Source organism: Eschrichtius robustus, chromosome 2, assembly GCF_028021215.1.
Source record: "Eschrichtius robustus isolate mEscRob2 chromosome 2, mEscRob2.pri, whole genome shotgun sequence".
NCBI classification, from domain to species: Eukaryota; Metazoa; Chordata; class Mammalia; order Artiodactyla; family Eschrichtiidae; genus Eschrichtius; species Eschrichtius robustus.
Window position 1 is genome coordinate 115,180,728 of NC_090825.1, and position 11,714 is coordinate 115,192,441.

The window sequence follows — 11,714 nt, forward strand, 5'->3', positions numbered from 1 at the left end:
CAAAGCCCTCTATACCAAAGACAAAACACTCAAGATTCCTATGGGATGCCAGCTAGATGCCCAATCACTCCTGAGCAACAAGTCTCAACTTGATGGTGGGGTGGGAAAGAAGAATCCAAAAAATGAGCAGGGAAAGGACCTTCTCCCCAAACTGATAAAACTATTCAGCTCCAAGTCAAGTCCAGGACATTGGAGTTATGTCTGTTTGGACCAGGTTAAGCTCTGCTTTGATAGTAGAAAAACAGAACCTCCTCTACTTGTGTAGATTTGGGGACCCACAGTTCACTCCAACTCTAAGACACTGAGAGTAGCTTCCTTTGCCTTCCCCTAGTGGGCCTCTGTTTATGCTACCACCTAGCCTTGCAAATTGGCTCAAGATAGGCGTTGCTATGGTTAAGAAGAAGTTCTGGGGACCTGAGAGTCTCTCTCGATTTCACACTGGGATTGGTAACCATTGGAACATTCCAATATAACCAGCATGCCAGACCCACAGCTTGTCTGACCAGGATAGATGCCTCTCCTGGCTTCCTTCCCACTTTCAGTTCAGCATGAAAATGTAAGCTACAGACCTCTGAACTTGGGGACTGCCTGCATTCTGGGTGCAAAGAAGTTAGCTGAGCACAGTATGATAAATATCAAGACAGATGATTAGAATCATGTGTTTAAAAAGGTGAAGAAAATCTCAAAACAGAGAATGTTATCAAGGAAGGGGAGAACCCAGTAAAGATAAAAAACTTCATATTAAGAATTCCACAAGTATAATTTCTTTTGTAGTTAGTGTCCTTCCCTACTCCATGCCAGACGGATATAAATTTCTATTTTATACTAAAAGTTTAACACTTTTGCTTTTGATATTTAAGCCCTTATTTTATCTGATGTTGATTTTTATGTCACTATATTAAATACGGATCTAATTTTTTCTTGTAAGTTCCATTTATTGAATACTTCTTCTTTTTCCCACTCACCTGTTATGCCACCTTTAGTCATATATCACAGAATGTTGAACATAAAGTGTGCTAATGAATATTCTTGTCATCTTCCTGCTTTTAAAAAAGATGTTTGTAGTGTTTCCTCACTGTGTGTTAATTTTAGGATTTCTGCAGATGGCCTTTATCAAATTAAGAAAACTCCCTTGTGTTTTATTTTTTAATCATAAAGTTAAACTGAATTTTATCAAATGTTTTTGTGAATCTAATGAGATGATCATACAGATTTTTCCCCTTAATCTTTTAATGTGGTATATGACATATATTTTCTAATACTACACTATACTTGCATTCCTGGAGTAAATTTAGAAACTGTAAAACACTGCACAAATATTCATTATAAATGTTGTCTTCAAACTGTAGAGAGACTTAAAAGACAGGAAGAGAAAATATAATCTGGTACTGATCAGGAACAACTGAAGGTTTCTGACAGAGAACTAGTAAGATTAGAGCTCATAAAAGCCCAGGGGACAGAAATTATTAGTTCTATTTTACATACATGGAAGAGATGTAGACCAAATAGAGCCACTTCGGAAGCACTGACAAGAGCCTCCACTGTGACTAGTAACTGGGAAGCTTGCTCTCCCTTGTTGTGTTGGACTTTGCACTTTCCAGACTTCCAGAATGGTCCAGTGAGTTAAGTTTTGCCTCCTCTGTGAAGCCCTTTGAATACTTCAGTCCTAAGTGATCTCTGCCTTCCCTAAACCACTGTAGTATTTCTGGCCTGTAACTCAGTTGGCACATAGAATACTGACCTGTGTTTGAGTACCTTTTCATAGCACATATTTAGCCACCCAGCCCCCTCATGCTAGATTCGACATTCCTGGTGAGCAAGGACTGTGCGTCCAAGGACTCTCATACAGCCTAGCCTTCCCAGCATAGGGCCATGGCCACAGCAGGTCTTCATTACATCGTTCTCATCAATGAACTCTAATCTGAAGACCTCTCACTGTCCCCACAGTGGTAGACAGCACAGCAGAAAGGGATGGTCTGCCCCAACCACTGCCCCCAATCCAACAATTTTAAAAAATGAAAGTAGAGCTGGTCTTCAGAGTTAAACTACAAATCAATACACACAAACTATTAATTATAAAAGTTATACATAAAAATACATAAACTCTAAACATCAGGCCCTCTTCATGGCATGCCACCTCCCACAGCCTTTTCTCCCACCCTCCCCTCTCCTCTAAAGTCCAGAGCCATGTATCCAGTGTCTGAATTGACTCCCCTACTTAGATTATTCACAGTAACTTATACTCAACTCATGCTCCCCACCCTCCCTCAAGCCTACTCTTCTATCTATATTCTCGATCCCAGAGGTATAACCAACTACCCACTCGCCTATCCAAGGCAGAAACTGGGATATCATCCTTGATATCTTCTTCCCTCCCTCTCTCTCTCTCACTTCGCATATAACCACAAGTCCCATCGGTCCTAGGTCCTTTAATATCTCTCCACCCCATTCCCTTCTCACGATCACTGCTACCACAACTTCAGTCCAGGCCATCATGATCTCTCACCTGGGTTACTATGGTAACTTCCTCACAGACTCCAGAATGATCTTTACAGAACGTCATTGTGCGCATGGCATGTTCTGTGTGAAACCTCTCACTGGTTCCTCACTGCATCCAGAATAAGAGTCAGAGACCCAGCCTGGCCCTGCATAATCTCATCATTGTCCTGAAGACTTCTTGTTACTGAGGTACTAAAATACTCACAATTGCCTTAATAAACCAGGCTCTTTTGCCCTATCCCCACCCACTGTCCCCTATGTCTAGCTCATTCCCACCAGCACTTCAAACTTCTTGCTGAAGGTCTTCTCTATCATCCTCCACTACCCTGGACTAACTTGCCCTCTTCTGTGTTCCCACAGTACTCTGTGCTTCCCTCTGTATTATATTGTAGTTACCTCTTACTTCTCTGTGTCCTCTTACTCCTCTTACTTCTTCTCTCCCCCGCAGAGTGTGTGCTGGTAAATGTGTAACAGCTGGTTACAAAGAAGGGAGCCCTGATTTGTAGCATTTGCCAATTTCCTTGGTGTAGATAGCTCCACCATGGCAGATTTCAAGCCACCAATGGGATCTCACTGAACACATGGAGTTGGGAAGAGATGTGCATTATACCACCATATAGTACTCCCACTACACAAGTATAATAGACATAATCTAAAGGGCATAGATATTAGCAAAATAATTAGAAAGTGATAAGTCTTTACTACACTTGTTTTTAATATAATTTATTAGTAAGTTACATGGTTTAATTTTTAATAAGGGCTGTATTTAATAACTGACTCACAAAATTCTTAAAAATTTAACAAGCAGCTCCGGCAAGTGGGTGAGTGCTGGCTCTTGCACACCACTGCCCACCCTAGATTTTGAGCTCCATGAGAACCAGGACGGTGTCTTATTTCCCTCTATAGTCTTAGCCTCTGGCACATGGCATGTGCTCAATAAATGATTACTGAGTAACTGAATGGATGGATAAGTAAATGAGGTATAACGGTCAATTATTCCATCTTTCCTCACATCCCCTCATTAAAATAATTATAGCTTTATCCCTCTCAACTTCCCCCACCCTCCTCCCCATAGGAGGTGCTGGGGGGAGGGGAGGGGCATTCTTAGCCAGTCTAGTCCTCTGCATTGGTGATACAGTATCAGGAGGATGTGGAGGCGGGTGGAGAAGAGAAAGCCAGACTCAACTAGAGTAGAAGGAAGAAAGCAAGAAAGGTTGCTGCTTACTGTGTCAGTTCTTAGGCTCTTTCCATCACTAAGGAAAATCCAGGCAAAAAATGGAAAGGAAAGGACAGTAGAAGGCATGTCAGCAAAGCAGGAGACATAAAAACCTCTGAGCATCCAGTTGTGCAGAAGTGTTTGGGAGATGTGCCAAACGAGGAGCTCCAGAGCATCCAGGGTGTGAGAGAATGGGGAGGAGAGGAAATGGGAGTCTAAGAAACGCTGCTGAGGGTTAAGGACTGCATCCCCACTACAAGTCTTCAAGAGATGCAAATAAAGTTCAGGCAGCGTGGGCCACACACACAGAGCCCAAGCACATTATGGTCAGGCTATAGATGAGACAGAATAAAGAGAGTCAAAGTCACCTAAAGAGGGCAACACAACTCTGAGTCGGAGTTAAGACTATGCCGAATGCATTAAAATCCCTCAACAAAAGTGTCCTTTAGAAAGGGAAATCGAAAAAAAAGAATCAGACTGAGAAAGCCCTTGGTCCAGCTCATCCAACACTATCTATGAAAGATATGATTTAATCATCGGACAATCATTTGGTTCAGCCTCAGGTCAGATCCCTGTTGTGGAACTTGAAACCTATAAACACTCAAATGCCCTAACTCAGTCCCCAGCTCGCAATGGAGCCTCTTGATCAAGTTGGCCTCCCCCACGGTTCTCCTTCAGGAAGCAAGAAAGTGGTAGCAGGCCCTCAGGAACATCGTGCCGGTAATACTTTTCATCGCAAATTAATAAAGTGACACTCTGACTGCTGTACCTCAGTCATGATGAGTTCATCAGCATGACTCCACTTCTCCAAGTCTGGGCAGCAAAGGAAACTGACAAGAGAGGATTTCGGAACCTACCAGGCTCTGGGCAAACTGCAGATCTAGCATATTTCTCAATCCTAAACTTCAAGGACAAAATGACCAAATTTAGAGCTCTGCATCTGGATGAAGGAAGGACCTGGCACTTGAAGATACCCAGGCTGCAGGATTCAGGGTGTGATGGTACAGTCCTGTCATCAAAAAACACCCCCTACACACAGGCTGCTATAGAGCTCCATATTCTCCTACACTTTCACAGTGCCACCTCAGTTCACAGCATCAGCTGATTCCCTGCAACAGGACACATGGACACAGGGAAGATATGTATCAGTAAGCTACAGCTCCTGGGTAACAGTAACAGTTAACATTTACTGAAAGCTTACTTTACCTCTACTATCTCATTTTATCTTCAGAACAACCCTATGAGGTATTATCTCCCGAGGCACTGAGATAAAACTTGTCAAAAAGTCCCACATAACTACAAAGTAGAGAACTGACACTCAACCCCAGGTCTGACTCCAGGGCCTATGCTCTTAATAGCAATGTCCACTGACGTGGGATAATGTCCACTGCCCATCGGCCAATGGGAGCTCAATCCTTATGATCCACTCTCTGAGGTTCTTCATGGTATGGCCAGACCAGGCTAAATGAAACAGACTGAATCCCCTAGGACCTGTGACATAGCACTGTTTCACTCCACTGATTGTGGGGAACTGCATTATGTACGGGAGTTGATATTATTAATTATACAGAACTTAGAATTTCCACACAAGCCCGTCATGATTCATCAAAGCTGGCCAGCAGCTGCTGCCATTCTTATAATGTGCTCCTTCATAAACAAGCTCGAGAACAGGTATGTTACTAATCACATTCCTAAGAGTCCAATTCACCGATAGGTTCCTTCAAAACCAAGGGGAAAATCGCTTAAGCGGGCTGCATAAAAAACGTAAAACATAAGAGAAACACTTGAGTTCGGACAGATAGAATGAGACAAGGAGAGAGAAAGGCTAAAAGAAAACACAGCCTCATTATGTGGCATTTTGGAAGCTAAGCTTCTATTTGGTTTGACTAGGAGAGCTGAGCTCTTCCATGTGTGTGGTTTTGATAGAGGCTACAATAGACTTTCACAAGTTAAAAAGAAAAGTCCAGGAAAGTTGGGCCGAGAGTCTGAAAATCCTTTTAAATTATAAAAAGTTACAGATTAGATGTCAAGTTAGAACTTGACAACCACTGAACTTATTTGATAGGGAAAAAAATATCTAAGAACAAAACATGTTTAAGTTATTTTTTACATAGTGCATTAATGCTTTTTTAAGTCTAACCTAGTTTTAGGGTTTACCCAGAATTTGAAAAAAATTAGGTCATTCTACAATGGCAAATTTCATCAAATAAAACACTTGCTTTAGAAAACTTACCCAAAAATGTTCTTGTCTGGATGTGTCTTAACAATCTAAAACGCAGCAAGAAGCAGAAGCCTAAAATCCCAAATCTGGGCGTGGGGAAATCAAGAGGTTTCTTTCAACTGACTTTGTTTTCTTGCAGTTGAAAACCTTGCTTCACCAAAAGGTATTTCCAAAATGGAAACTTTGGTTTCATTTATCATGGTTGAAATGCACATATGCTTCAGGCAGCAGTGATGCCCAAAAATTTCTACAGAAGTTTCCACCCATGCCTTCTAGGGGTGGGAGAGGGCTGAGAGGAAAAGAGAAAGGCTAGGACACTGAACATTTGCTCTTCCCTAGGTCTTGCCAGTGTCACACCTGGCATTGCAAAACTCAGCATTTGGAGAGCATTGGCTGTGTATGTCATGTTCTTTCAAAAAATATGCTCTATCTGTTCCTGATCAAGGATGGAAAGATAAGTTCCTGCAGCTCCAGGAGCAGGCTCTCCTCCATAAGGACGAGCCGTTCTCCCTCTGAGGACTGCTCACACAAGTTCACGGCACACTGCTGGGCGCGCAGTGGCCCTCACAATCAGGGGCATCCCGATGCTTCTGATGAAGAAAACCACCACAATTTTACGAAAAATGGACAACCAACTTCCCCTTTTTGCGATGCTTCTGCCAAAAGTTGTGGTTCTCTGCAATTCTTGTGGATATGCCAGAGACTTTGCCTGTAAATTTTTGTAACTGTGGTAAAATATATGTAACTTGAAATTTACCATTTTAACTATTTTTAAGAGTGTAATTCAGAGGCTTTAAGTACACTTATGTTCCTGTGCAACCATGCATTTCCAGAACTTTTTCATTTCCCCAAATTGAAACTCCATGCCCGTTAAGCAATAACTCCCCATTTTTCTCTCCCCCCAGCCCCTGGCAACCACCATTCTACTTTCTGCTTCTATGAATTTGACCATTCTAGGTGCCTCATATAAGTTGGGAATTTATTGTAATCCAACCACAAGGCTGATTTCCAGAACTTAAATTAAGTCCCAGTAGCCAGAGCTACTGTCATTTTCAATGTCTATCTGCTCTATACACACACACACACAATTCATCACTGTAGTGGCTGAGAGCTGGAGACCCTTTTCCTATGCAAAACAGAAGACAAAGTCATCTACCTCTGACTGATCAAGGCACAATGATTCTTCACAGAGGGAGATGGGAAACTTGGCATCAGAAGGTTCTGTAGAGAGCTGGAGCGCTTAGGGGATACTGCAAAGGTGAGTGTAAATTCACAGTTTCTTCTTAAGATTTTGGCCTGAACAAAGGAGTATCCAGTTCATGGTTCCAAACCACTAAAGCATCCAGATGCCTCAGGGTGTCTATAAAAAGGAGGACTAAGGTAGGTGTTGGTGAATCCTACAAGATGAAGTGCCACGCCCTGTGTGGTATCTTACTGTGAGGAGACAAGTTTAGGTGGATGGGAGATGATGACCTGATAAGAGCTCTCTAATTTTCTCATGGGAATGGCCCCACAAAATCTTCTTTGGATTATAAATATAGGAAGGCCCTAAAATTAGCCCTGGGTACTATCCAAGCACAAACCATGGAGTACAACAGGGCAATAGATGAACACCAACAATAACAGCAACTACCATTTACTGAGTACTCACGCTGTGCCTGACAAACTTACTAGGTGCTTTATCTAAATTGCCTCCTTTGATCTTCACAACAACTCTATGAGATATGGAAACTGTCCCTCTACACTGAAAAGAAAAATTAATTCTGAAAAAAATGTGACACACTCAAGGTCATACAGTTTATGAAATAGATTTACTGCAAGCTCTATGTTACCCCAAAGCCCATGATTTTCGTACCCTCATGACAAAGAAAGAAAATTGTTCATTAGAAATCTCTTGGCTGAACATTTTTAATGCTTAAAAACAGCTCCAATTAAGCTTCAGCGGGTTAAGTGTGGAAGAACCAGACTCAGGATCCCTCCCGTCCCCAGAGGTCTGACATGTGATCCTAGGCCAGTCACTCAGCTTCTCTGGCCCTGAGTTTCCCAGGGAACTTGTGAAACAAGGCTACTTCCCCCTCTTCTGCCCCCACCTCAAAGCATTCCATGGGGTCAATTACCCATGCTGAGATAATAAGGCTGATATCCAAGGATGAACCTATTGGCCAAAGGTTTCATTCACCTCTCTCATGAGCTTCCTTTTTAGTTATCAGAGCTTCCCACAAAAGTTATCAGCTAATCAGCAAATAATTATCTAACACCTACTATGTGTGCAGCCACATAGTAGTTAATGTGGAGTATTCAGAGATATAGGCAGCATCCTTGCCCTTGAGGACCTACCTCCCAGTTTGGGGACTTATATGAAACAAACGCACAAAAACATCTTGTGGGTGGGCCTATTATTCAGTACCCAACTATGGAATTGGAATTAGGAAGAACATCTGCCAGAACCAGAAAAGCTGAGGTTTCCAAGACAAAGTGGAATTTTAAAACAGCCTTGATAGATGAATAACTTTTGGAAAAGTAGAAGCAAAAGGCATTCCAGGCAAAAACAAACTCTGGAAGCTAAGGATCTGAGACTGGATGGAGTACTGTACAGGATGGGTGATCACAAAAGAGACCCACAGATCTCTTGGTAGCGGTATGGGTGAGCAGTGGGAATGGAGACTGGAGCCAAATTTCACAAGACTTGAATGCCTGGCAGGGTAAGCTGGTCTTGGAGTGGGAACAAAAGGTAGTGAGCTTCGTGACCTGGTGAACACTGGAAGCTGCAAGGTTTCGATTTCTCTGCCTTTGATAGGAAAAACTAAAAGAACATGTGTAAAAACTAGGTGTTGTAATGCCAAAGACATCAGCCATCCCAGTTGAGAGGCACCAGACTGTTGAAGAACAAGAGAGCTCCTGGGGGCAAGGACCCATTACATTTCTGAACACAAAACTGAGGACACAATAAGTACCCCAAAATGCTTGGGAAGCAGTACTTTGATCTGCTGCTGCTAGTTTGAAATGGACCTTTCAGCCCCAATATGTAAGCAAATCTAGAATCTCTAAACCTCCATTCACATCACTGCTGCCCTCTGTTGGCTACCAGACCAGTAAGAGAAGGTGGGGACACTGTGCACCTCTGTCCCAAGGAAGCAGGCTTTCAGATGCTCTGTCGGCCAGTGGCCACACAGAGTCCAACACTAAGCTCCTGTTGCAAAGGGCACTCAAGGAGAGGCTGTACCAGCACCACTCTCAGTCTAAAATGTCCCGATCTCTTCCTGGGAGTCACATCAAGAAATACAATCCCTGGGGGCCTCTTCAGACAAGAGGACACCAAACAATCATGCCAGTTCTAATGGGGTCTAGAGATGTTTAATGACATCATTCTGCCCCATGAGATGGGGCAAGATTTGGGACAATCCATGCAAAAGAAAGTGTACTGAGGTGCTCTCGAGACAGTGTTGACTTAGTGGAACCTGTTATCATTTAACCAGCTGGTTACCATCTGAATCAAACTGGCAATTCAGAGCAGCAGCCCTCCCTCCTCAGCTGTCCACTACCATGGCCTGACCGCTCTTGCAGTCTTCTCACCTCAAGGAAAATGGCAAGCCTTGTTCTCTACCAGCCGCAGACCCACAGAATGAAGAGGGGACGTTTTAGCACACAGAGGAATGACCCGCCCCTGCACCACACTGAGCACCTTCACGATGAAAGAATCAGATCCTCAAATAACAGCTTAAAATTTATTAAAATGCATGTGCCTGCCGGGAAACAATCCCTCGCTAGTTAGATCCAGCTCAACAGAAATACTTAAATTCCCATCTGTTAATTTCTATTTCATAAAGAAACCCCTGATGGAAGGAGCAAGAGTTTCTCTAAAGAATATAACTTCCAGTATCATTTGTAAACTTTTCAATGCAAATGGAAGTCAGTTCAGAGCAAGTGTCACCTGAATGGATTTCTCTCCTTCTTACTTGAACTTGTGTGTGTATACAGGTATACACACACACACACACACACACACACACTGTTAGGAAAGACATCAGCTTGGCATGCGTGTTGACGACTTGAGCACTTCAGAGTGAAAATGCAAGCACTCTATGTCAGGCCAGCCCTGCTATGATATCAAAAAACCCCCACCAAAGAAAAACCACCCCGGGAAAGTAGCCAGGAAAGGGAAACGCCTCCTTGAAACAGCCTGATTCAGCCCATGCTGAAACTATTCCCGAACACCAGCCAGCAAGTCCCTTTTTTCAGGGTGCTCCGCTGCCCAGCAAACCCAGACCTGCCTCTGTGGAAGCCAGATCTCTGGGGAAAGGGGCTTCCCTGCTCTGACTCTGCTGCCCGCTGGGATCCATCAGTGACCAGGTCTTCCAACCCTGTCTAACCAATGCCAACGCAAAGCTGGTGGCTGCACCGCGAGCGCACACAAACACACACACACACACACACACACACACACGCACACACTCAGGCGCGCGCGCGTGCGTGCGTGCACGCACGCACTTATACATAACATACCTTTCACCGTCCATTGTGTGAGGCCCAGCCAGGGTGGCAGCCGCTGAGCTGTGCATGCACTGGAGGATCCTAGCCCTGTTCTCGGTTCTCCCAGCCAACCAGCGGGAGATCTGATCAGCAACAGTGATTCAGCATGGCTGCAAATGAAGCCTCCTCCCCTCTTGATCCTCCTTCCTCTTACTGGCGGCAGCTTCTACCGCAGAAGCAGCAGCAGCAGAAAATGTCTTACCCAGAGCTCCCTGCAGCCCTTTCAGCTGCTAAAAGCAGCAACCCACTTGCTCCCCCTCCCCCACAGGCTTGCTGCTCCTCCGTCTCCTAGGAACAGCGCAGCGCCAGCAACCCAAGTACGGTGCCACCTTTCCAGCCGCTTCCACATCTGCCCAGGCATCCCCAGCCCAGGCGACTAGCCCAACCCCAGTGCCTCCTGCCTCCTCTGCCTAGACTGCAAAGACTCAGGCAGTCCCTCACTAGCCCAAGAAATACGGGCCCCCACCTCCTCCCCTGCCCCCATAGACTACGAGCCCGTCAGCCTGGTCAGATTGCTGGAATGAGGAGGCCCCTCTGTGGCTTACAGTGGACTTTATCCACCTGGGGAAATTGACTTGTAGGTCACAGCTCATTTTCCAATTCCTCCTCCCAAAACCTACAGCAGCTCTGAGAGTCTGATAGATGGAGAGAAGTTAGGGCAAAAGAGCCTGATAGAACTGAGAAGAACGCAGAGAGAAATTAGAAAAAGGGAACTGAAACAAACACTATTTTACTACAAGAGGCTAAACTGCAGTAAAACCACCACAATGGTACCACGTACATTTATTTCCCCAGGCCACACCAAAAGACCACAAGTTCCATAGCACAACCCTAAAATACCTTCTTAAAGTCTGTCGTGTTGAAATTTGACTTAAGCTGTGGCTCCAACCAGTAAGTCTCCCACTGAATCCCTATCTGCAGCCAAAGATCTCTCGCACCCTGTAATCTCTAGTTTCTGAGCCTCAATTTTGACCCACCTAATGCAAACACATAATCCTGGGGCACGCTGGAGGCCAGTCTGTACCTCATAGCCACAGTCAAGGGACATAGAGGAAATGGGGGCAATCAGCCACTGGTGTTTGGTTAGCCACAAAAATGGGTTAAGAAGCTTCCTTGATGCCTCAGAAAAATCATACATGAGCATCTATATTCTGGGAATTCTCTGGGTCACATCTGTGCTTTTCAGGACCCGTACTACCACTAGCTGGTTGAGTGACTTTCAATAAGTCTTTTCTCCACTCTGGACCT

General features: G+C 44.3%; 1 protein-coding gene across 1 annotated transcript in view; it reads right to left on the bottom strand.

Annotated features, from left to right (window-relative positions):
* Positions 1 to 10,611, bottom strand: part of KLHL3 (kelch like family member 3) — a 111,188-nt gene extending 100,577 nt beyond the window's left edge. Inside the window, exon 1 of the mRNA XM_068534470.1 lies at positions 10,440 to 10,611. Coding sequence (XP_068390571.1) covers positions 10,440 to 10,495 — 56 coding nt within the window. The 5' untranslated portion in view covers positions 10,496 to 10,611. The remainder of the gene's footprint in view (positions 1 to 10,439) is intronic.
* Positions 10,612 to 11,714: the final 1,103 nt, after the last annotated feature.